Genomic DNA, 27,610 nt, shown 5'->3' with positions numbered 1-27,610 from the left:
AATGGAGAATAGTGTTATGTCAAAGCAATTAGACTCAATTCGTATGCATTTCTCATGATTTCTCTTTATTTTATACTTTACATTTGGGTTTAAAGATGGTCGTTTAATTGAAATTTCACGCCACTTTCTGTACTATTGGCTTTGTCAGGGCAGTCAGTTTTTATTGATGGAATGCCGTAGAAAACCTCAAACATGACAATCCTAAAGTAACTGTCACACGCCGGGTTTGAACTTACAATTTCATAGTTGTGAGGCTGGTGATGCAGTATATGAAGCACTTAACCATTTGACCATCGAGGCCCCATTAAAACAAATAAAAATATCATGAATATAAAAGAACTCAATATAAATATATTTTAAGGTATTCAACTTTCAGCTAGGGAAAGATCCAAAATATAAAACAATCTAATACTTTCATTGCATAGCTTTTTTTTTTTATTTCATAATTTATCTTTAAAAGATAAATTGTCTGTTTGTTATGTTAACAAACATTAGATCATACTTATTACCTTGAATTATCATAAACTTGAATTTAGATACCATATCCTCTTTTCCATGAGTATGCTACCACCAATTGAGACTTTTCACCGAATATGTTGTTGTTAGAAAGAGACACATGACGGATGCCACTTGTTGGGCGGATCTCCAACCCACCGGAGCACCTAAGATCCCCCAAATATTTTGATAGATTTTGCCATTTCGTTTTGAGTTTCTGTTCTATTACTGACCTTTGAATGTCTCATTGTTATCATTCGTCTCCTTTTTTAGCATGAGAAATATTAAGCGCACTTATTTTGTGTTGGTTTTTTTAACGCAAATCATATATTTCACTAATTTGAATAATAATTCCATAAGGCCAATAGACCATGAACTTGCCTTTTCTCTTTATGTCTCCTTTCGGTCGTATAACTTTTACAGTTTCATGTCATTAACATACTTGGATCTATTTTGTATAGGTTTTGAGCGTTCAATGCTCACAACCTATACAAATTAGATACACTCTTCCAGTTGAAGGTTCATCCAGCTTAACTTTGGGCAGACGAATTAAATCAAGTATTATTTGCTTTAGATAGTTTTGTCGTAGGTAAATCCAGAAAATAGTTTCAGACAAATTTAGTTATATCAAAATTATTTAATGGAACATGGGTTAAACAAAACCAGAAAAAAAACAAAGAAAAAATAAAAATTAAAAAGATTTTCAGTTGTTACATTGTTCAGCCTTTTCGTGTACATTCATACCTTTAAATGTGTATCAATACATGTTCTGAGAAGAACATCGGTAAACTACTGTTTCATCTACAATTAGTATCTTTATATAATGAATACCGAACAATTTTTTGGCGATGTGTTATTTGAAATGTAAAGTTTACTAATGCTTTATAGTAAGGGCTACGTTTTTTTTCATTGCAACTAATTGGTAGTAGAGAAAGTATAAAACTCATCATCAATACCAGACGTATAATCTGGTACGTTAGACGAGCATTTCGTCTACCTTATGTTCATCAAAAGATTTGGACTACTTGATTGGTGATTTTCTCGTTGAAGAAATATCCACCAATAATGATATCGATCAATTGATCGTGAAAACTCGTCAAAGATATTAGGCTTATCATAAACGCGTCAGACGAGCGTTCCGTTTACAATAGACTTAGTCGTGAAGCTCTAACCAAAACAGTTGGAAGACGAATTCAAATTCGATTGAGGAAAAAGATGAAACAGGTTTCAATCTTTGAAAGTTCATCAAAATAAATAGAAACGCCGGACGAGTGTTTCATTTATATTAGACTCATCAGTAACGAAACACAAATTTCGAAGTTGTGCAAAATCTAACTCATAGCAGCATTTATTCCTAGAGGTAAATACTGCTAAATATTTCGAACGATTTTTACTTTATATGAACAAACATTTTACAGAAAATTACCGCATCTATGATATTTTTGGTCAACACCGAAGTATAGCCTAAAGAAATGGTTTTTAACAGCTGTTTTACCGGCTCGATTCAGAACTGTTTGAATTAACAAGTTAAAGAGCATTAAAAACAAAGTTACTAAGAGTTTGTCCAAATCTAATATAATGTCCTCTATATTACGGATGAAGGAGAGGAATCCTTCTTATTTCGAAAGGATTTTACACTCTGTATATTGTAAATTATCATACAATGACAGAAAATTGATCAGCAGTCTTGATGATACTGTGGAGGAGAAAGAGTAATTAAAAGTGTTATTGACTAAATGGTATATATTTTCGTCAAAAGTACATAATAACTGCAACCGTATTCCAGACAGATTTTAAACCATTTCAAATAAGATTGAAAGCTTAATCCATTCGTGAAAATAAGCGAGTTAGTTATCTAAATACACTATTATCAATAATCTCAACAAACAAGTGAATATAAAAAAAATTGATAAAGAAAAATAGTATACAAAAGGCGGAATTCCAATGCAAATTCAAAAAGAGGAAGTCCATAAACATTTACACATCAAACGCTTTCAATCAACGAAACAAGTGAAAAACAAGAACTCGATTTAAAATAGGTGGAAGGGTTGGCATACACTCATAGACAACTTTATCATTATTTATATTTAGATACTACCGAAATATATTTGCATGATATAGTCATGATATAGGCATAAAATCATTGCTTTTTTCGCTGATTCTATTTCTAACAGGCTACTATTTCAACTTAGAATTAATTTTAATTATGGTATTTTTATAATTTCTTGTGCTTGAAATTTAAATAAATTCCATGTTTATCATGTATTATAATGTTTCGCGCAGTGCATTACACTTTCCATGCAATGTAGTTTGTATCGAAAAGTGTTGAGAGCGGTACATTCTATTGACAATGTGATATTTTCTTTGTAATAGGTTGTGTTGTCCGCCGCACAAAACATTAAAATACCGTAAAAACATGGAATTTATTCAATATTTCAAGCACCAGAAACTATACAAATTCTGCAATAAAAAATAATTCCAAGTTGTTTTCTTAACTTTTCGTAAATTTTGATGTTTTAAAGTCTTTTAGTAATTCCGTTGGGTTAAACTTGGGAGAAATTATCTTATCAATCCAAGTTTTGTTACCATCGCAAGCCAGTATTACGAAATTTCAAGATGTTCTGAGCGCTTATAATGATAAAATCGTGATTAAATATCACAGGATTAGCTTAACGATATCTCGATTAAACTAGTGTGGGGGAGGGGAACAATCGTATCGGATGACTTCGGAATTGAAACCCTATATCTCAACGGTTTACGTATCTCAATAAGGTGTTGAATCCGATATACTAACCAAATTTTATTAGAGCCGTTCAGTCGGAATCAAAAACTTAAACTTGATGCCTCGATTAGGATAAAAGCTGTCTTCTTGGAGGAATAATATTAGCATTATCAACCCCTACTCCCATTTGTTAGTGGCAGTTGACATGTCCTCATTCCTTCCCGGCCGATGCCCTTCCTAGATCTAACCTATTGGATTTATTGTTAGTTTTTTTCGTCTTGGATATGCCGGAGATATGTTAACTTGACGTTAGCAAACCATAATCAATCAATTAGAATTAAAACCCAAACATGAAAAAACTAAATGATAATCTGGATTTGGCGTGATTGAGTTTTTGTTTGCTATTGAATCCAATTATAACTAACGTATCTGCGTTGCTTTCAACAATGCTTTTTTTTAATGTTTCAGGATTTGAATTTTTGTTCTCTAATCTATTAAAAAAATGGTTCTAAACTATTTCTAAATTTATCTACCATCATAAGTGCAAGAGCACGTATTTTTTACATAGAGATGTTTGATGGTAATCTAGAAACTCTTGCTTCGTATGTAAATTGTTTGTTTAAGGTGCATGGAAATGAAACTGTCTATAATTGTTTACGTCTCTTTTCAATCAATATAAACAAAACATAACTGGAAAAACCCATTATTGTCTTAAATTTATTTGTAGAACTTGATATTTAAAGTGGACATTAAGTGCTAATATGATAATATTTATGTACCTTACAGTTCCGTATTTTGTCAATGATGTGTTAAATAATTATAATAGTTTAACAATAAAACTAGATATAAAGGTTCACCAAGGTTAAAGTTGTACCTTTCATGAAAAGAAACATACATAAAAGTAAAAAACAAATGACTGATCAGTGGGTATACGCCTTTTTGTTGTATTGATGTTTACACGCCATTATGACAATTATGGGAAATTGTTTAGTTTTTTTAACAAAATATTTGACTGCAATGAGCTTTCTTATCTATCAAATAAGTTCTTGGTTTCTATAATTTGCAGTGAAAGTCCCATAATAACACTTATGTCAAAAACATTTTAAATAATCCTTGTTTTACGAAACAACGATATTTCTTTACTTTTCAAAAATTGTTATACTAGTTAAGAATTGGACTCGATAAACCTTTAACGCTTTGTATAAGGTATCACAAAGAAAACTAACTTTAAATGAATAAAAGAAAAGTTAATTGCTGAAGCTGAAATAAAACAGTCATGGTTTTAAGTTTTAACAAATATGATTTTAAGAACAAATTGTTCGAATTTAAAAAGCACAAAATTTAATTCAGTTATAGAAAATAAAATGGCAATAAAGTTTAAAAGCATATATATTGTAAAACTTACTTGCGAATAAGGTACTTCTGTGACGCATTGTTTACAATGAGGGTAGCCGGATGCGGTATTATTGTCACCGTGCCTTAAGAAGTGTCATCCAATATAAAAAAGTTATAGTTGTTGACATTGCTGTGGGCGAAATAGCAATACACTGGCGAAAGGCTGCAACGGTTCGCTTGTAAACGATTACTGTAACGTTAGAATTCCTAAGGATGAGCCATAGACACATCTGTTTATTTATTCCAAAGTTGTTCTACAAACGTTCAAATAGTCGCTGAAATGTAAGAAATATTCCAGATTCAACTACTCTTTGATAAATGTAAATGAACAACTTCTTCACAAAGCCAATAACTGTCAATAGAACGTATTTAAACACCAGGAATTAAGTCTTATCAAACTTTACTTTTTCAATGCTTGAAAACATTGATATTTTTTCTTTCATGTTTAATTTCCACTCCTTTGAATTAAAGAATATAAAATTTATATTCGAGAACGACTTTATTTAAACAAAAAAAATGCAGTACAATAAAATAAAATAGTTTTCTTTCAAAATGTATTTTCTTAATCAAATATATGGTTTTCCTTTTAATATTTATTTTAGCGGTAAAGCTTTTGTTGGAGTTTAATCAACTGTTTGGTGTTGACATGGGAGGGGAGAGTGCCATCGTGTAACTTAAGCCGGGTGATCTCTATTGTTTCGCCACCGAATTGACAGCAACTTTTGTCCTACTTCAATTCATTGCAGATATTATCTTCCCGTCCGACAATATTTGACTTGATAAGCGAACATTGTGAAACAAATTATCTACAATTTTACAACCGAAAGGAAAAATAAAATTGATATCAAACCAAAATTGTCAATTATTTCCACGAAGGACCATTTTCTTTTGTATGAAATCAGACAATCTTGATGAAATCATACAAATGAACAATCTTTAGAGCATTAAAATATATTTAAAAAGCGGAAATTGAATCAGTGAATGATTAAATATATATTATTAAGATAGGTACAAATTATCTAGAGTTCTTTAAATATGAGCCTACACAGGTATTGAATTCTGGGATGGTGTTTTGCGCAGTGTCTAATGTTAAGCTCTTCTAGCTATATTGATATGCCAAGATCAGGGTGTCGTAATTACAAGTCTTGTAGATAGTGAATGAAAGGAACAATACACGGAAGCAAAGTTAGTGATATCATGGAAATACAATAAAAGAGTTAGATACTCAATTTAATGACCATATAATTTATTAAAAAAGCCTAGTGTTCTCTCTTATTTTCAAAACTTTTTTTTCTGTCAAATACAGACCTTTTCTTTTTATATATATTATACTTTTTTTAATATTATTTCAAAGTTTTAAAATCGTATCTTTTTAAAATAAAGAGTTTATGAAAATTGGCACCTAGATATTAAAAAAAAATTTTTTTACAAAGGGCAGGAACAAAAAAATAGTTTATACCAGAAGTTGGTATGGTTGATACTTCTTTTTTGCAGGACAAATTTTAGGTTATGAATGATAGAAATTTAAATTATTTGCTGATAGGATATTACAGGTAATATATGATTTTAATTAGTAACTTTAACATTTTCAATGAGATCACAGATCTTTTAGCTGCCAATATCCTGCATTTTATGTTTCTGATGATAGAATATATATATATATATATTTATTTTTTATCGCATAAAAGTTTTTCAAAATCCATTCAACTGACATCATATGGTTTAAATACGTTGTTGTCGAAAATGCATCGGAATACAATTTATTGCATTTATATCATCAGTGTTTTTCATATATATGATATGCATGTGAATCTACATAGAAAAGTTGAAAAAAGAAATCCCTCTTAGTCATGAACAGCATCAAATAAGTACAAAAATTAAACTTTGAATCGTACTAACGTTTTTACAAGTGTAAGGTTCTAGATTATTTTTGGCCAGTAATGAATTAGATAATTGAACTGTATACCATGTTGTACTGTATATATAATATGATTTTAAAACTTCTTTCTGACCAAAAAGATAAAGTAGTTGAAGAATTAAAAACAAAATATAACAAAAAAATACCAACGCCAAGGTAATTTCAATAATGAAAAGTCCATGAACATTAACAAAATCAGACGTAAATATATTGATAATAAAAATATTTTTAGTATTATTATTTTTATTATTATTACTATTTTTATTATCATGGTCAGGTCAAGTCTGTAATTTTATATTCAAACATTCGTTTTTTATTTCAATATGGACAGTATAAAAATAAATAAGAAACTATATTTTCTTCGAGGTAGGAACAAGAAACTGCGATTTTTCTTTAATTGGGTGATAAGGTCGTAGAAATTGAATAATTGCCAATTCTGGTATAGTTTATTCTACCTCTTTCAGACATTCCGTTTTAAACGTTTTGACCATTGCATGACGTGTAAAATATAAGCAGATGATATCGAAAGGATAGTCAAACTAGAAAAAATTACAATGCCAAAGCCAAAAGACAAAAAACGAACAATAGACAACAGTATACAAAACATAACATGGGAAACTAAAGACTGAGCAACACAAGCACGGTAAAAAAAACGGTTGTACTCTCATATGCCCCGAACATGTTGCACCCTTCGCTATTGTTCATAAAGGTACAAACTCTGTGATAAGTGAAGAATGTCCTTAAACGCCCGCCATTAATAACAAATTGTCAATGCATAGTATAGGAAGACTTTTTATTATATTTTTGTAATACTAAATATTCAGCACAGGGAATATTTAATATTTACACACAATAAAGATTATGTAAGGTTTTTTTGTTGAGTATCGTTCATATATTTAGCAATAGTCAAGAAGTTTCTTATACAGCTATTGTCTTAATAGAGGCTAATAGTTATCAAAGGTACCAGGATTATAATTTAATACGCCAGACGCGCGTTTCGTCTACATAAGACTCATCAGTGACGCTCAGGTCAAAACATTTAAAAAGCCAAACCAATACAAAGTTGAAGAGCATTGAGGACCCAAAATTCCAAAAAGTTGTGCCAAATACGGCTAAGGTAATCTACTCCTGGGCGTAAGAAAATCCTTAGATTTTTGAAAAATTCAAAGTTTTGTAAACAGAAAATTTATTAAAAAAAAGACAATATAATTGATATTCATGTCAACACCGAAGTGCTGACTACTGGGCTGGTGATACCCTCGGGGACGAAACGTCCACCAGCAGTGGCATCGACCCAGTGGTGTAAATAGTTATCAAAGGTACCAGGATTATAATTTAATACGCCAGACGCGCGTTTCGTCTACATAAGACTCATCAGTGACGCTCAGATCAAAACATTTAAAAAGCCAAACCAATACAAAGTTGAAGAGCATTGAGGACCCAAAATTCCAAAACTTACGCCATGCAGAAAAGGAAACGTTGAAACTTATTTAATTTTCGCTTTAACCATCCTCACACATTGATGAATTTAAAATTATTTCAACAGTAATAACACAGTTATATAAAATAAAATAAAATAAATAAACTAATTTGTCATTCGGTTGATATGGACATTAGATATAATTTTGTTGTAATTTATAATATTCAGTTGTAACACAATATTTTGAATAATAGAATATACTTGTTGTTCCAATGAAAATAATATATAAATGACTTTCATGATTTTTTTTAAATTATTTTCTTTTATATTACTTATTATTATTTATTTTTCTATGAGTGCGACATTAAAAATTGAAAGAAATGCAAAACTTTTTTTCAATATTATCGAAGTTCAAAGAGGTTATCTTACCTATTTTGAAAATAAAAATACATTCCATGTTTGATATAAATGATCATTCGAATAGTTTTTCAAACATATTAGCAGTAATTTTGTGTCATTTAATGTTTGAAAAACATCCCACGAAAGATAAAGATTAAATATTTCCCTTTTAGTAATAATTCACTAATTATTGTAACCAATATATAAATACAATGTTTTGACGTATGAAATGCTATCTGAGAAAAACCTTATGATTTTTGTGGATAGTGTACAACCTTAAGGCGTTTTACATATACTTGAATTAGACGTCACTTAGATAGGAATGATAATATAAACAATTCACTTACAAATTATGGTAAGGCTACATTTAAAAAAAGATAGTTTAAACAAATGTTCAAGGGGTCTGTCTTCCTTATATATAGCAATATACCTAAACTGACAAATTACATGTTGTAATTGAACTAAGCATGGTTTTAGAAACAGTAAGGTTTTTGTACTTCAGGAATACCTTAGCTGTATTTGGCAAACTTTTAAGAACTTTATTGTCCTCAATTCTCTTCAACTTTGTACTTTATTTGGCTGTTTTGACATTTTTTTATTTGAACGTCAGTGATGATTCTTTTGTAGACAAAACGCGTGTCTGGCGCAAATTCAAAATTTCAATCCTGGTATCTGTGATGAGTTTATTTATGGTGATTAAATCTTTAAAGTTGGAAATTGATGAAAGAGTTGTCTAAAACATATAACAAAAAATGAGGAAAAAAATTAGGGTTCTGGGACAATTTTGATAAATTGTATGTTGAATTCGTCTGGTTGCATTTTATAACTATCTTGTCCATACAAATTCAGGCAACAGTAGGTTACTGATGTTGAATCTTATTACTCGAATAAGAAAGAAAAAAACTGATAATAAAAAACTCTAAAGGGAGAAAAACCTTAAATGCGTGAGAAGAGGTTGAATTTAATTTATTAAAAATAATTTCCTTCATATTTATTCCTGTAAGACAATACACTCATTTCAAAGTTTTATCAAACAAACACGACAGTTGTACCTTGTGGAACAGGAACTATCATCCTTCAACAGCACTCTAGTCGAAGCCAACTGTTTGTGGAATATTTTTGACTATTCTCCTCCCCACACAGTATAAGTAATACGTAATTTATTGTAGTGATAAGATGATTGTTTTGTGGACTAAAATTATGGTTGTGTGTGTCCAGTAATGATTTGTTTTGCTTTTTAGAATGTTGACATGCTTATTTGTTTTTCTTACATTATAGTCCTTTAGAGTTCGTAATTGTTTTCGTAACTTTCTTTAGAAAAGTAACTTTCTTTAGCGAGTTCTACATTGTATATATCTCACGGAGGTTATTCGGACACGGTTGTATATGTTCGTAATGTCGTAACTACAACCTCGTTCACACGAATGTGACCTACCGAATTATGGTATTTACCGGTTATCAAATAACATAAGCAACAAGACGAGTGCCACAATGGAGCAGGATCTGCTTACCCTTTCTGAGCAATTGATTTCATCCCAGTTTTTGGTGGGATTCGTGTTGCTTAGTCTTAACTTTTATATATTGTATCTTTTGTACTTTTACTATTATAAGTCTGTTTGTCTGTTTCTTTTTTAACCATGATGTTTTCAATTTATTTTCGATCTATGAGTTTGAAAGTCAATAATTATCTTTTGCAACTCCTGTATATAAATGCTTACCTTTTTTGCGCGATTGGAAACTCTGCATTGTTGAAATCTATTTTACTTAGATTGTTGGGTTTTTTTTTTGCTTCCTAAGCATGAAACTTTGGCACTTCAATCATAATTTCCTTCACGTTAAACAACAAACAATCAATCAACAATTCTAGATCTGGAAAACAAATACTTGTATTATTATTCTTTATCATTGAGATTAACTAAGTTGACTATCATGATTAAGAAATAACGAATAGACTAAGGCAATGTCTAATTGTTTATATAAAAAAAAATGTTGCTTCTTAACATGTATCCCAGAATATTACATTTGTTCGGCCTAAATGGTCATTACGAAATATGATAAGTTATAATTAAATTAGCTTAACCGTATCTGGTAGCCAACAATTTAGCTTGAAGGAGATTGTACAACTTCAACCAGATCATCATTTGATGACCTTACTGACAAATGTGTATTGTATATAGAATAGGATACCCCTTGTTTGTGTAATATATTTCTCTCTTGTTTACATCTCACAGAAATGAAATGTAGCGTTAAAACATTTGATGGGTAATTAGGCATATTCTATTTCACAAATTAAACTCCATGATTATAGTGGTGAAATAACTTGATGGACGATTTGATTCACACTATGATGATTTTTGTTCCTTACAGTGATCAAGTATCGGTCAAATATTTTGTACTTTAGATCAGTATATATAACTATTTTTTAAATAACAAAACATGAAAAAAAACTGCTGTCGTAATCAATAAAAACGCATTCAAGATCAGAAGACAATATTGTAAGGGAAATTTTGAGTTTTGATATTTGTTGCAAACGATTTCACAAAGGGCTCATATTGACCTCAAATTTCAGGTTTGTCTAACCAAAGATTTTGGACACTTTTTAAAAACTTAAGAGTCTATTTCAATTGATTCAATTAGTTTTTGTTTGAAATTTAACTGATTTAGTCATTAAAAACGCTCCGATTCAAGCTTAAACATGAAAAATCTATCAAATATGCAAAAAACGTCAATTTTTAGGTGTTGTTGGTCAAAAATGAAAGTGGCCGAATTCGTGTTCATCCTCAACCTGTATATATGTTATGCATTATTATCGAATACAACTTACATTTCAATATTATAAATGAACTCGAATGCGGCCACTTTCATTTAAGACGGAAACCGTCTAAAATTTAACTAAAATGCTAAAATTGTGAAGATTTCAGTAATTTAGCATGACTTAATGATGCTTGTACTCGATATATGTGCATTGTATTGACAAAAACAGCCCATATTTATGTAGCAGGAGCATTCTTCTTTCCAATAAATAGGAAAAACATTACATTTTCACAATTTTGTAAAACTGCTACATTTTGGGGCCAAAAAGGGTCTTAATGAACCTACTCCTTTCTCAGTATCAAATATATATCTGCACGAAAAAAAATTGTCTCAACAATGTAAGATCGATAAATTTTTGTTCTTTCCTCTTGGGATTACAATCCTTGGTTCTGTGGTATTCACCTACAAATGAGTCCAGCGCTCTGTAACGCTCAATCAACTAGGCTATCTAGTCAAGTATAGCCTGTCCTCGTAGGATAACTAGGGCTTTAATACAGTACATGTTGTTTAATTGCAAGTAGGATTGTACGTATATCTTTCGGATCAGCTTTTTTTTGTCCGTCATAAAAGATGATAATGTAATTACCATGCCGTCATATCAAATCATAATTTTATCTTATATATATCTATATATTAAGAACGAATGTGGTATTGTAACTGTGATATAATTTAATATACAATGGTATAAGGATTAATCCCAGTTTTGTGTATTAGTCTCAGTTAGTACGTACCTTATATTTCCTGGAGTTGACACAATGATATTTGAAACTTTAATAACTGTTGATGTTCGTGAACTTCATCGCACCCTATCATCAAAGTTTATACTATTTTTTCACGAATTGAAATTACAAATAATTATTAATAATTAATTCTAATAACTTTTAAAATTTTCATTTTACATATTTGCGGTATATTCAAATGAAAAAATGATAAGATATTATCCAGCAGTGGCTGTTTCACAGGGTTAACTCTTTTTCACACTATTTCATTGGAAAGTCGTGTTCATAATTGCAGTTGTATTGCTATAGAACAGTCAATTATTCGGGAAACTGTGGATTTCATTTCATTACTTTTAAAAGAGGTGGAAACAATAGTTTCGAATAAAATTAAGACGAATAGATTATTTATTAAAAAAAAATATGTAATGTCAAATTCTGAGTTTTTACGTTCAAACTTATTGATGATGAATTTGGCTATTATTTAATGTCCATTTTGGTCTTGATTCCCTTCAGCTGTTTCGGTTTTCATCCATTGAGTGTTTCTGATGTGGGTAAAATCCAAAATGCGCTTTGGACGCATGCAATTTATTGAGCGGTTTTCATTTATAATATATCTATGATACGTCTAACTCACGGTTTGAAATGTAATTGTTGTCAACCTCTTACTTCTCTTTACTACCTTACACTCTGTCCTATCTTAGGGTTGTTAATCACAATTGATACATTGTTTAAACTGAGGAATTATCACCAAATGTAAAGGGAGCGAAACCTGAGAAGAGGTTTATTTCAAATAAAAATGAATAAAACCTCAGTAACTATATATGTAAGACAATACACTCATTTTCAAGATTCTCAAATAAACACGACGTGTGCAACTTGTGGAACAAAAACTGCTTCAGCACAGAAGTACCAATTATGAAGGGTTAAGAAGAAGAAATCTGAAATTAAAAAAAAGTTTTAAAGTTCTTAATCACATGATTCCTTCATGTGTTTTACCTATATTTGTATACTATAGTATTCACAATTGGTTTTGAACATCGATAATATATTGTTGCCTTTTATCTAATCACATTGTATAGATATCGACACTACAGTAGGTTTGTATTTGTTCGTCAATGTTCAGTTGGGTTCTGGAGATTTAAATTGCCTGAGCGATTAAAAATATATATTATACTTATAATAAAGTACGTATAATATATAAAATAAGATGTATCTTCTAAAAAAAATAAGAACAATTTTACCTTCATTTCTCATATACCAATTGTATACACTGCATGAAATTAAAACACCACATAGCTAACAGTCTGGAGAATTTTCTATTAATATTTGTAGGCGTTGTTCAGATTAAGCGTAACATTGATTTCATAGTTAGTATATTTAATAGTTAGTACATTTAAAAATAAACAGCCTAATCTTTTTATTTACAATATTTTGATACATATCAATTGAAAAGCTGATACAAAACATAGAATAGTACAAAATTTTGGATGCTATTGATATTGATAAATGTTGTTTTTTTCTAAGTATTGACCTGGTCTAATCAATGGTATCATTTGGAGATTCCCATCATGTCGACTCACCCGTGCTCACTCCTTCATGTGACCACCCCAGTTTCTGTTCTAACATTGATGTGTATCGTCTTATTAAACTAATGAGATATGAACATCGGTAAAATACTGTTGCCTCTAATTGATGCAATTCGATAATATGGCTTTCGAGTGAGCGCTAGGGAATTCAGTGGCGGATCCAGGATTTTTCATAAGTGGGGGCCCACTGACTGATCTAAGAGGGGGTCCGCTCCAGTCACGCTTCAGTGATTCGCTATATAAGCAACCAGGTTTTTTTTCCCAAAAGCCCCCCCCCCCCCCCCCCCCTCCCCCCCTAAATCCGCCTCTGGAATTCACCTCCTTGAAATAGCCTATAACAGATACCAAAAAGGTTAATTTCAGAACTGTTTTTAATAAAAAAAAAACAAAAAAAAAAACACTCTTGCTGTTGTTATTATATCCATGTTTTTTCACTTAGTTGTCAACAGCTATTTTAGTGTTAGATAAACATTCTACTTTATTCTGATGTCTTTGGTAATGGAGCTATACAAGAATCGTATACTTCTTATTCTGATAAACATATCAATTTCCATGTCTACTGTTAAATTAATGTGAGATGTGATGGTATGTGTGCTTTTATTCATATTTTTTTTATTTTTTTTTGCCTGTTGTTGTTTTTTCATCTAGGTCTTATTTATTTTCTTTGTACTTCTTGTAAAAAAAAGAGTTAGACGATACCAAGAGTACCTTTAAATCTCATGAGCATAAAGAAAACATATAATGCCGTGGGGAAAAAACATTACCGACGAAAAGACAAAAAGACAAAAACAAAGAAAGAATAAATAAACTGATCATAGATACCAGGATTAAAATTTTATGTTTACGCCAGACGCAAAAGACTCATCAGTGACGCTCGAATCAATTTTTTTTTAAAAGGCCAATAAAGTACGAAGTTGAAGAGCGTTGAGGACCAAAAATTCCTTAAAGTATTGCCTAATACAATTAAGGTATTTTTTTCCTTAGGGAGAAAAGCCTTAGTATTTTAAAAAAATCGAAGTTTTGTTAACAGTTAATTTATTATCATGAACATATCAATGATAACTCAGGTCAACACAGAAGCGCTGACTACTGGACTGGTGATACCTTCGGGGAAATAAATCTCCACCAGAAGTCGTATCGACCCAGTGGTTGTAAATAAACTCATCATTGATACCAGGATTAAAATGTTATGCTTACGCCAGACGCGCGTTTCGTCTACAAAAAAAATACTACACAGAAACTGAAAGTCTGGGCAACACAGAGTTAAAAAGTTTATCTTTCTTAAAATAGTTAGTTTTCCTCGTAGTTGATCAATATTGTTTTTAAATAAGATAGGATGTCAGTGTCCACAAATACGTGTTTATAGAATAAACTTCACCGGATATACCCAAAACATAAAATTTGGAATGCTAAAAATGCTTCGAATAAAACTGCCAAAATCATTTAAGGTCAAAATACGAATTTTAGTTAAAACACAAAATTTATAAATTAAAATTGAGCTTTTAATTGATGTAAGTAAACTGTTGATATACTTTCAGTCATAAATAGTTCTTATGTTACCGATATTTGCTTTTTTTCTTAAAAGAGGGACGAAAAAATACCAGCGGGAGTCAAACTCATAAATCGAAAATAAACTGACAGCGCCTGGCTAAAAATGAAAAAGACAAACAGACAATCAATAGAACATATGACACAACATAGAAAACTAAAGAATAAGCAGCACGCCTTCTTAATATACGCCTGATGAGGTAGACTTTGCCGCGGATTTTTTTTTTAATTTGTTCGTATGTTCAGCTGTTACATACCTTTCTTGTGTCTTGGGAGCGACTTATCACTCAAAAATATATTTATATTCCTGTATTCCATTTAATGTCTTAAGTTGCTGCCTGCCATTAAATTATTAATTTGTGTTTGTTTTATGATGGTCAAATGATCTGTATATACTTTTTGGTTAAATAAAGATTTAAACTTTTTGAGTTACGGGACTTTGTAACTAAAACAGGTCTGTATTTTTTCTTCACAAAATTGTTAGTTATATTTATTTGAAGATCTTGATTTTTTTTAGGTGATTCAAAATTTAATTTTAGAGTAATTGAGTTTTTTGTATAAAAAAGGGGGGTTTCACATGTCGCACCGTATCTCAGAAACCATTTATGAATATTTGCATAAAACTTGACACACTTGTTAGTTATATTAATCGGAAGATATGTATACTTTTTCACAATGATTCTCAATTTCATTTTTGAGTTATTGATTTTTTATTAAGCTTTTTGTTAAAAAATACATGTAAAACATGTTGCGAGCAATTTTTGTCTGTCTCTTATATAAACTTCCTCTTGAGCATACTTAGCATGACTGTACAACTCCCGTATTATTCGAAAAACGACATTTATTATTTAGAATTTGTTTTTTCATGAGACAAAGGACGTATCATGCGCTCGTGGAGCAGCTAATTATTTTATTTGGTTAGTTATGGATTAACTTGTCTGGTTGTGGTGAGACCTGTCCGAGAAAATACACACAAATTTAGCAAAAAGTTTTTGAAATTTTTTTCTTCCTTGTTACAAAAAGTTTTGGTTTGTATTTTTCATGGTTTTCTATTTGAATGTTTGAATAACAAATCCACTTTACTCTTATTTCAGAAACCACAATTTGAGTAAGATTATCGATCATTATTCATTTTATATAAAAAGATTCATTCATTCAATAAACAAGACCGTTTGTACTTACTTTCTTACTTACTTTACTTAGGCTTATCGTGTATACTGTTCAAAAACTATTGATATTCTGAAATGAACAAAAGGAGATGTAGCTACGTCAAAATGACAGCAATTCTACGTGATCATGACGGGGGATAAAAAAAACCAGCCGGGACACACAACAACTTCATCGGAATTAAAATTATAGTAAACCACCTATAAATAGATAAAGCAGAAAGGAAATAAAATCTCTGTAACCGGAGAAAAATAATGCAATAATGCATATAAATATATATATATATATTATACAAAATATTATTCCATATTGGTATTATTTTAGTAGGTTTCTCTATACGAATTGGATTTTGAATAAAAAAGCATATTCACCTATAGGAAACGCTGTTATTCACCGCACTTAACGTCACGCGCTTTTACATGCAACGTTATAGTAAAATGTTTCATGTAAAATTTGTTTTGGTAGAGTGGGGCGCTCATATTCGCCGTGGACACAATTTCGCCGTTTTATGATTTTGAGGTGTAAAAACTTCAAAGGATGGTTGAAATAGAAGAAATATGCCGTTAAATTATATTTTTATAAGAAATATGATAATTTTTTAAAATGAGACTAAATTTCGGCACTTACGGCAAAGGACCGAAAAATGGACAACAATTTTCAGCCAATTTCCTGAATGAAAAATGCTGTTTCAAAGAAGCATTCCTTATTAATTATTTGACTGATTGCCCTAAAATTCAGTTTTTTACACTTTTCAAATGTCTGTTATTTGTCTATAATGAAATTTATTTGATAAATATTGTTTAAAGCTGCAGTTATTTGGTTTTGAATAGATATGTAAAAACGGCGAATATATGTGTCCCCCGTTGACAAAAAAATAGGAAATTTCATACACCCTTTAATCCAACTTTTCAGATGATTTTACTCAACACTTACACGTTTTCAAGCTAAGACTATTTTGCATTTGAAGTTATCTTCATACAAAAATATCAGTATACTTCAAAAACGTAAAGACCTGAACATAAACTGAAGAAAACATGGAAAGATATGGCGAAAATGATCACCCCACTCTATATGTTTGTGATTAAATATGTTAATTTTCTTCTCTCGGAATATGGAATAAAACAATTACTCTCTTTTGTTTCGGTAAATATATAACGTGACGGTACCCAAATTGCACCTATTTTGACAGTTTTTTCACCTACGTTTTTTTATGATCAGGAAAAAAAATGTCCATACTGTGTTTATTTTGTAGCCCTATCCTTCTTTGTCATATACGTACACCAATTTAATTTTTAGTCCATATTGAGTCATTAAAAAAATGGGTTTGAATCAACCTCCAAACTATCCATGATTCTGTAATGAGGAGTACCCAGATTGCATCCATGCTTAAATTTACATCATCAAAAGTCTAATAACCGAGCTTTTGTTTAATTTCTTCAAATATTTTGAACAATTGGGTATTTGTCCATGCTTACTATTCATATTTTACGAAATGGATACTTATAATATATTGTATTTGCCAATTTTAAAAAGATGACGTTTTGATGACGTCGCATGGTGACGTTTTCGTACATTTTGTTTTTTTTCAGTAAACAGTCCATCTGTTGATAAATACTGTGAACGTTTTGTGTATAACTAAATATGTTTACCTATGTTGAAAGACGGGCATAGTATCAAATCATAAAAATACAACTTGTTTAGTCTCTAGGAAATCTTGTAAGATTTTTATTGCTATTTTTTTCTAAATAGGTGCAATTTGGGTACTCGGTGCAATTTGGGTACCCTTACGTTATAGGGTTTTCACAGGCACTTGTCTCAGAGAAAAAAAATCCTATATACCTTAATGTGTTATATTTTAAAGGTATATAGGCATTTTTTTCTGAGACAAGTGCCTGTGGTTTTAATTAACTTTTGAAAAACCGCATATTTACCTCATTAAAAGACAGTAATTCAATTGTATAGCATTGGCCACTGTGACTGTGTACTAACTTCAATAACGACATTGATTGGTCCCGGAAAAATACCTGTTTCGCACCATACAACATTTTTTGAACTAGAAAGTTGACTTCCGGTGTAAAATTTAGCACGTTAGGAAAGACAGAAAAAATGTATTTTCACATTCTATTTAGCTTTTTTTGATGGAACAACGCAGAGCATCGATAAGGTAAATCAATACACAGGGGCTTGTTACAATTGCCGGGTTTACTATCCATACGAACCCCTAAAAAAAAAGTTTTTTTTAGGGGTTCGTATGGATAGTAAACCCGGCAATGGTAACAAGCCCCTGTGACTATACTTTAAGGTACATGTATACAGTCTATAGAGACATATAATACATGTAATATGAGGAAGGCGCTACCTTAAATGCCAGCTTTATACTAAGACAATGTCCTATATATTAATTGGTTGTTGGTTGTTTAACGTTCAGTGGCAAATATTTCATGCATGTTCAGAACGAATGTCCAAGGCTACATTAACGTATTGTGTTTATGTCTAAAATAAAATTATAAGTTCAGATGGAAAATGTTTAGGGAACGAACATTGAACTTGAAAAGGCATGAGGGGTTATTTTATTTTTCCTGAAAAAAATATTCTGATTCCCAAATTGATGAATGAAAAATCTGCTCAAGCATAGGACAAAATAAATATTTTGAATTCAGATCTTTACCAAAAATGATTTATCTTTTAGATATGCAAAATAAATTTAACTTTTATACATCTAAAAACATAAAAACTTCCCAAACCTCACATGTCAGTCTGTACACAGTATTGTTTAGGTGATAATAAGGCCATATTTGCCAATTTGTTATGATAAACCTTAATACTAGTGTTAAATTTTGACTTAATAAGTTTAATTGATAGCGCTGATAGGCTTCGGTAATAAAAATCTGACTTGAATTAAAAAAACATTTGTATTTCTGATCATCTTCAGTTTGTGAGTTCTACATCAATATTATGTACTATTAAATTCAGAGTTGGTTTTATGTCATTTCTTGCATGTCACTACTTAGACTCAAGTCTCCCTTTATGATTAAACTAAGTGAGAGAAAACAAAACAGTTTCCATCTCCTGGGACTGTATAAGGCGTGACATAATCAAAGAAAAGATTTGTTGAGTGTTTGCCAAAGGTCTGAAAGGAAGTACAGAATTAGAAGATTGTGAATTGTTTGAATAATGTTTTATGTTTTAAACTTTTGTTAAGTTTTAAATTAGTCTGTGGGCTACCATAGGAACCAGAGGGGGGATCCCCCTTTTCTTGTGAAAAAATTGTTGACTATATAGGGAATCACTGAAGCATGACTAGAGCGCCCCTTCAGGTGGCCCTCCTTATGAAAAATGCTGGATTCGTCATTGACTACATAAATAACAGTGATGATCACATTCAACAGTTTATCTGTGTTCCTTGATGTGGGGAATAATGTGGCAGATGAACATAAGTAGTCATGGTCAACCAGTGCACCGGAGGTGGAGCTTACTCTGCATGCCGCATGGCCATTAATTATAAAAAAAAATCCGAAATGTATTGCCTGCAGAGGTTTATTCTGTTATCCCATGGCTGGATGGAAATTTTACGCTAAATATGTTCTCATTTACTATGATTTTGTTACTTTTAAATGAAGTACCTGTGATTATTTAGGTAATTTGTTTTGACCTCACTGATAATGGCATGTTGAAGCAGACGAAACATGGTGTCAGATGTTGTTTTCCTAACTTCGGTAATTTCTGTGATACAATAAAATTTAAATAAGCTACACAAGTTACCAAAATTTGTGAATTCTTGTTTTATTTAATAAATAAAACTTCATGTCGTATTTAACATCGAAATTATTCCGATCTGTCCCGTTATTTCAAGATCGCGTTGAAACGTTAAATTCGACCGCCGTTACAAAATTTTTTTTTACGAGAGTGACGAAACTTTTCAGATTGGTCGTGTAGAGAGAGTTATCGTTCTTTATTCCAAAACAATGCTTCTACCATAAGTGCCAGCTAAAGCTGGCATATTATATGTCTCTGATGTATATAATGAAAAATGAACGTTTCGTAAAATTAGATTTTGAAGTTCAAAGGGAGATTAAATGAACTCAAAAAGATTAATTATATCATGTATATATAGAGCATAGTAGAGGATAATTGTGAAATTAATTAACCAGTTACTAATTATTACTATACTTGTACAAATAAATAAAAAAATATTGTAATTAACTCATATTATTCAAACATGATTCAGGAGCTATAAGTTTATAACAGCTTTAATGTCAATATAAAATTCACTATTAAGTCTTGGAAAGAGAGAGCTGGAAGAAAACTTGGAAGAAAGTAAAGAGTTTGTTAAAACAGTAAAATGCTGGCCATGATCACAGTGTACCATCAATGGCATCATCAGTTAAACATACAATCATTCCTTATAAAATTGTCATATCATATCTTTATATCATTATGCATACATGTATATATGTGACACCTTTGATTACAGATTAATTCCTTTATATACATGTATATATATGTATTGTTTATTAAAAATAACACATGTACAGTACTGGTACAAAATTTTTATACTACACCAACTACAGGAGATCTGAAAAAAAGGAGGGCGGGTGCTGATTCCATTGGAAAATCCTCTAAATCCGCCCCTAACCTAAGCATTATGAAATAGACAATGTATAATGGTAAAGTTTATGAATTAGTAGGTTGCCTATATGAATATTTTTTTATAACCAATATAGTACATGTATGTCTTACATTTTCTTATGGAATTGCTAAATGAACTATCTGTATTTAAAATACAAAATGAGCATGGTGTCGGAGTGCATGTAGTATTTAAGTCTCATTGGTTTTTTTCTTTATTGATATTTTAAGTAAGAAAAAACATTCTTTTTTTGTTGGTATTATTTTTTAACCGGTTACAAGTAACCCTTTTGTATATTTATATTTTCATTAGAATACATAATGTATGTGACAACTGAAATGTTACTTCTCTTCATATTCTCCTTCATTTATAATTTGCCTGTTATGGATTATGGCTTACTTCAAGTTCAACTCTTGGATGTTATTTTTGCTTCCATTTATTATTAACCAAATGATATACATCAATGTAATATTATTTTGGAGCAGTCAGTGATGTAAACAGTATGCAAGTGGAAGAATTTGATTCAAGTGATAATAGACAGGATGAAACATATAAAGTTCAACTACCAAGCCTGACAGACACTTTTGAAGAAACCAACAAAAATCAGTTTTCAAACAGGAATGACGAATCACATCTTATTCAAATAAAAGCTTCAAAAGATGAGGTAAGTATATAGTAAAAAGTCATTACATGTATTTGTAGTAGTCAATTGAAAATAGTAGCATTTTTTATGTTGTCAGAGGGTGGGCAGGGACCTCTATAGCTTCGTTGAAGTGGGGTAACAATACATGAGGGCTTTCTTTTCTTACAAAAGGGTTTAATTTATCTTATGAATAAAGGTGTGTCAAAAATATGAGATAGACACACAGAACATACCTTTATAATAGCCTCTGAGCATATATCTTTTTTTGTAAATTGAAAATAGTAGCATTTTTTATATTGAGGGTGGGCAGGACCCTCTATACTTTCAAATAAGGGCTTTCTGATCAATTTCTCTCAGTTAAAATGTTGTCTACATTGTCCTTGAGATTTTTCTTTCTTTACAAAAGGTTTAAATTTATCTTATGAATAACAGTGTGTCAGGAATGTGAGATTGACACACAGAATATACCTTTATAATCATGATAATAGCCTCTGAGAATATATCTTTTTTGATAATTGAAATAAGTTTAATGGTCTTAACAAGATTACTTAATAGCTAACTATGCCATATTGGCTTCGCTTATTGTTGAAGGCTGTACGATGACCTAGTGCTGTTAATTTCTGTGTATTTGGTCTTTTGTGGAGATTTGTCTCTAAAGCAATCATACCACATCTTCTTTTTATACATGTAATAGTAAACCTTTTCCTGTTCAAAGAATGTCACTGCAACTTAAGGTGGTACCCAACACTTTCACTAAAATTAATTTGGCTCGTTTAATTTTCTTTAAATTTTGACAAAGTATTTACTTCGACCCTTTGACAAAAATATAAAAAATTCAAGATTTGAACCAACCGTTTTATCAGAAAAATTACACTGGTTATATAGCAGTTTGACTAACACTTATTTTGATCATTGAGAAGCTTAATACTCCTTTTGCAACACAACGTAATTAAAACGTTTAGCTGACTTTACGGAGTTATCTCCCTGTAGTGTTAGGTACCACCTTAAACATTTAAACAAAGTCATATAAAGCTGTAAATGTAAGATGCTTTAATTTTCATTATTTTAATTTTAAAGATAGACAGAAGAATCACTGCTTTTATTGAACAGAAAAGACAAGAAGTAGATGAATACAATAGAAAAGAGTTCTGTTCTGTTTTCACAGATGAGGGTATGTAGTATTTCCTGTAGCTTTTAGCTACTCTTTTCATGGAAAAGTTATACTGAAATGTTAATATTTTTACTCGTAAGAATTTTTCGTGAAGAGAGCTGCAGGTCAGTGTTTTGCATGGGTAATAAATCATCCTATTGACATATGCTTATCTATATTATATTTAGATCTTGATGACAGTTGTGCCAGAGTCAACGCTGTGTGTTTATCTAGACCTGGTGGAAAGAGCCACATCAAAGGTGAGAAATATTTATGCCCTATTTATGGGTATATGTCTTCAGTCTATGCATCCATTCCTTCCTCTCTGACTGTCTGGCCTGCTTCAAGTTTAATTTTTGGTCAATGTAGTTTTTGATCAAGTTAGAAGTCCAATCAACTTGTTACTTAAATAGTACACATATTCCCTTTGATACAATCTTTCTAATTGTAATGCCAAATTAGAGTGTTGATCCCAATTTTACAGTCCACTGATAATAGGAAATCATAGTTCAAGTGGGACATCCGTGTACTATGAACACATTCTTGTTTTTTGTATGTTTATCCATCAAAGATTTTCAATGTGACAAGGTTGCATCATATTTTTTGAAAATCAGTGTTATCATTTCTTGATAACTGGAAGTTGAATAGCCTCTATAAGTTTAGAGTTATTTCGCTATGTATTGTATAATGTGTAAATTGTTAGTTAGATACCAATTGGATATTCAAACTAATAAATCAAAAACAAACTGACAATGCCATTGCAAACAATGAAAAATTTCTGTATACATGTACATGTCACTAAATAGAAAACTAAAGACTGAGCAACACACACTCTATCAAAATCCAGGGTGATCTCAGGTGCACCTGAAAGGTAAACAGATACTGCTACACATGTGGCACATATACATGTGATAAAGGTATTACATGTGTTCTGAAATAAATGTATACTATAAAAACTCCTGCTCCAAGGAAATCATCATATAAACATGTATGTACAAATGTATAACAATTTACATAAGAAACTCTGATAAATCTTCTAAGCTACTCACTGTCATATTTTGAATGATCAATGATCATCAATGATACTACATGTATTGAGATATTTCTATTGAAGTTTCAAAAGTGGTAAACCTCCATGGTCCACAAACACAGATCACCAGTCCACTGAAAATTAAGGAAGAAAAAACAGATGATGTTCTGCCAGGAGTTGATGAGAGGCTTCGTAACATAGAGGAACATCTTAAGATCAAATCAGGTACATGTATAAATATATTATTTATTATTGGTTCTTTCATTTATTTTCAGTTAACCAAATTATGGAATTATAAACCAAATATAGATTAAACAATTAAAATTGAAAACTGTTAAAAAATTTGCTGTCAAGTTTTTTAATTTAATTTTAACCAAAAAAGACATGGCCAAATATATAGGCAAACTTGTACTGCCTTTTTCAAATATAGTATCTGCAAAAGGGCTGTTCTTTCAATGTGACAGCATCAGACATAGCTTCCTTCTTTTTGGTAATTTCACAATATCAAATTTCAGAAGATAGCAAGAAATTTAATGTCATAATTAAATTTTGACTAATGAAGAACTAAGATCAAACAAATCACACATTGATTATAATATAATAATCAATCAGCCAGAGAAAATATAAATCAACTACAAATAAGAGAAAAAGATATAAGTAATTTTGGGTTTATTTTAATATTATAGTAATTTGTTTGCATTGGGAATATGATATGACAGATATTCATGTAAAATTTACAATAATTCAACTATTTAAAATCTTATAAATTTATGGAATTCTATACTTTTCATTCATATTAACTTTGTACTGATATATTTGCTTGAAACAGCAACTTATTTCTTTCATAAAGGCTAATAAGTGTATGTATAGTGCTTCCCTACGCTTATATCACCTTGCTCAGTTTCTCCCTAATTCTTGTAGAACAATAAATAGATAATCTGGTTTTCTTTTTATAGATATCGTAAAATATCAGCCGCTTGTCACAATGTGAACTCAACAAAAAGGTTCACATTGTAGCTCACAGCTGATCTTTCACAATATCAATGTGTCGAAACCTAATAATCTATACTTATTTATGTTTTTCTTTTTACAGGTCTGAAGATAAATAAAACTAATGTATATAGTAGGCTGAAACAGCTGGAGAATAGAATTTTATATTTGGAAGGAATCTCCCCAGAATATTTTGACCGCAGTGTAAGTTTTATATGGTAGATGGAAGAAAAATTGAATTTTCAAGCATTCTTGGTACACATTGCTTTCCCAAAGTTTGCATTTGTGAAATTCAAACTATCTTGAGTGGTTCATCATCTCCTCAACAAAAAATGAGATCCAACGAATAGTAATAAATTAAGAGTAATTCTTTGGTTAGTGTATTTAATTCAATATTGATGAGATATGATGAAACATAGTAGATTCAATTTGAAGTTTTTAATAGCTTGCTGTTCTTGACATGAAAAACGTTTTTATTTTCAAACACTATCCTCAGAATTCAAATTGTACAAACTGGATGTATTTTTAATATATATATCTAGGATTATTTATCTTTTTATGTATTGTCAACTTAGTTAAAGGGGCACAAGCTGTCAAATTCATGGTAACCGATTTGACTAAAATTCTCATATTTGATTTATAACAATGTAACCATTTATCCAGACTACCAAAAGTCTAAAATAAACAGTATACAGAGCATGGCATAGATAATATGTAGGTTTGTTTCGTGTGTTTCTTAGTCCAGACGCCATCTAATTAACTATTGATTTGACCTCAGATGACCATATAAGCGATGTAAACATAAATAACAATATGAATAGATTAAACCAACACGTTCAATTGGATTTTTATAGGTCTGTTTGATTTTATCTTTGTCTCATTGTTTTTAACCGTATAAGAATGATGCTATATAGATCCAATCAGTAATCAAATGATTTACTGTAATTCCACTTTCATTGTTGACATTCTTTTTCTTTAAATAACCGGTACACGTATAATGCATGTGTTGTCAATCTCTAGTGAGGGGTTAAATTGAAGTTCACATGAATACGGATTTAATGAGGTCAGCTAATTCACTTGCAAGTGAAACAGTAATTATCAATGTTTCATTGCTTAATTTGACAAAATTAAACCATTTTGGCTGCTTAAAGCGAATTATTATTTCACTATCATCATTGATTGAACAAAACAAATCTTACTTAAGATTTTTTATATATCTCGTAGCTAGTGGCCCTTTAAACTCTAATTTGATTAGTACTAAAATAGCTTTACAATTATACTGCATACAGCAGTACATAAATATATATATTAAGGCCATCAGCTATTATTTACATTGAATATTCTAAGGCTTTAATTCTTTTAATTATAGTTTGTTAAACTTAAAATTAACTTAATTTTTAAACTAAAACTTTGAAAAAATGTACCCCAAGGGGGGAGGGGGGTAAGAAAATCAACAGAAAATACATAACAGAGGCATATTTTAACAGATGTCCTTAGAAATAACTTTGAATAACACTTTTTATTTATATATTTTCAGGTTCCTCCACAAAAACAAAGAAAGGTAGATAGATTTGTGAAACAGGAAACCAGTGTTAATCAGGTAACTCTAGAAACTATCTGTGATCTTTAAATAAATACTCATTTTCCGGGTTTCTATCCCCTTTCAAAGCAGTCAGCTATGATTATCTTCACATCTATTTGTCAAAGAATTTATTTGTCTGTCACATGATTGGTGTACAAATAAAGGTACCGGTTAACCCAGTTCTTTTAAATTATTCATAAGGTTTTCAGTTTTCAATTATGAAATCTCTTTTCCAATAGTTGTTTATTCAAAATTAAATGTAAAGAAAAATTATTCCATTTATAAAACTCAGCAAATTGGGGCGAAACTTTGTGAAACAAAACTGTACGTGAGAACATTTTTCTAAAAAAAAATATTTTGTAAAAATAAACCACTTTAAAATAGTAAACATTTATCTTTTAAGTGTCCATTTACTATAAATCAGTATTGATGAAGAGAACTTTGTGTTCTAGATTCTTGAACATTAATCTATTACATGGTTTTATTTTTCTTACAGGAATTAAGTTTAGATGATATCGATGCCAAGATGTCAAACTTGCGAGAGAAATTAAAACGAAAGTTTGTCAGTGGAGACCAAACTTGAGGCAATAGAACATTGTGTATTTAATCATGAAATATGTGCATTCTATATATACATTATTAATGGAAGTGGTTATAACAATAGAGACATGTCAGAACAAGAGGAAATTCAACAGTTATTGACCAGACTGAACTATTCTTCACATATATATCATTCCTTGATGCATGAATTGATAAATGGAATATAAGTGTTACTATTTAATAGAAATAAAAGCTGTGGTTATGTTTAATGACTTTACAATCTAAAACATCAAAGAAAAATAGGTATAACTTCATCTTGCATTTGACAAAGTCCTCTTACAAACATTTGTTTTTTTATTGTACAAGTTTATACTGTATATCTTCCATCATGTACAGTCCTACTTTTAGAAATAAGATGTGTATGATTGCAAATGAGACAGCTGTCCATCCAAGTCAAAATGTTTAAAACAGTATATCATAGATCAAAGGATATATAAAAAAGAAGATGTGGTATGATTGCCAATGAGACAACTGTCCACAAGAGACTTAAATAACACAGAAATTTTAAAACAACTATAGGTCACCTTACAGCCTTTAACAATGATCAAAGCCCATACCACATAGTATAGACTTTAACACAGGGCATTGGCTTACACCAAACTATAAAGGGCTCCAAAATGGCTAGTGTAAAACAATTCAAACAGTTAAACTAATGGTAAAATCTATCAAAAAAAAAGAAGAGAAATGATATCCAGTGGATCCTTTTGCGAGGATTTGGTAAAGAAATCAAGTCATATTTGTTGCATAATTGGCAACAGTAGTCATTTCATTAAATAAATGCCAATTTCCACAATTTTGATAATAA

The 27,610-nt window shown here is 30.5% G+C and overlaps 2 protein-coding genes across 4 annotated transcripts in view; one reads left to right on the top strand and one right to left on the bottom strand.

Moving 5' to 3' along the window:
- Window positions 1-8,481, bottom strand: part of LOC134685652 (signal peptide, CUB and EGF-like domain-containing protein 2) — a 55,747-nt gene extending 47,266 nt beyond the window's left edge. The window contains exons 1-2 of one of the 2 annotated variants that reach the window (XM_063545604.1): window positions 8,380-8,481; window positions 4,623-4,887 (exon numbers count right to left, since the gene is read on the bottom strand). In XM_063545604.1, coding sequence (XP_063401674.1) covers window positions 4,623-4,650 — 28 coding nt within the window. In that variant the 5' untranslated portion in view covers window positions 4,651-4,887; window positions 8,380-8,481. Of the gene's footprint in view, window positions 1-4,622; window positions 5,089-8,379 lie in introns of those variants that run through there. The other variant, XM_063545603.1, reaches the window with a different exon arrangement.
- Window positions 8,482-18,236: 9,755 nt separating this feature from the next.
- On the top strand, window positions 18,237-27,014 carry LOC134685651 (MAP3K12-binding inhibitory protein 1-like). 2 transcript variants are annotated; one of them, XM_063545601.1, is made up of 8 exons: window positions 18,237-18,347; window positions 21,296-21,474; window positions 22,531-22,624; window positions 22,792-22,863; window positions 23,718-23,858; window positions 24,727-24,827; window positions 26,161-26,223; window positions 26,702-27,014. In XM_063545601.1, exons 2-8 carry the CDS (start codon window positions 21,313-21,315, stop codon window positions 26,786-26,788), a joined length of 720 nt encoding a protein of 239 aa, XP_063401671.1. In that variant the 5' UTR covers window positions 18,237-18,347; window positions 21,296-21,312; the 3' UTR covers window positions 26,789-27,014. The 2 variants fall into 2 exon arrangements, with proteins under 2 accessions (XP_063401671.1, XP_063401670.1); XM_063545600.1 differs by having other exon boundaries at window positions 18,258-18,347; window positions 21,293-21,474.
- Window positions 27,015-27,610: the final 596 nt, after the last annotated feature.

Source organism: Mytilus trossulus, chromosome 9 (genome assembly GCF_036588685.1).
Source record: "Mytilus trossulus isolate FHL-02 chromosome 9, PNRI_Mtr1.1.1.hap1, whole genome shotgun sequence".
In the NCBI taxonomy this organism is placed as follows: domain Eukaryota; kingdom Metazoa; phylum Mollusca; class Bivalvia; order Mytilida; family Mytilidae; genus Mytilus; species Mytilus trossulus.
This window is presented reverse-complemented; position numbering and strand designations above follow the sequence as displayed.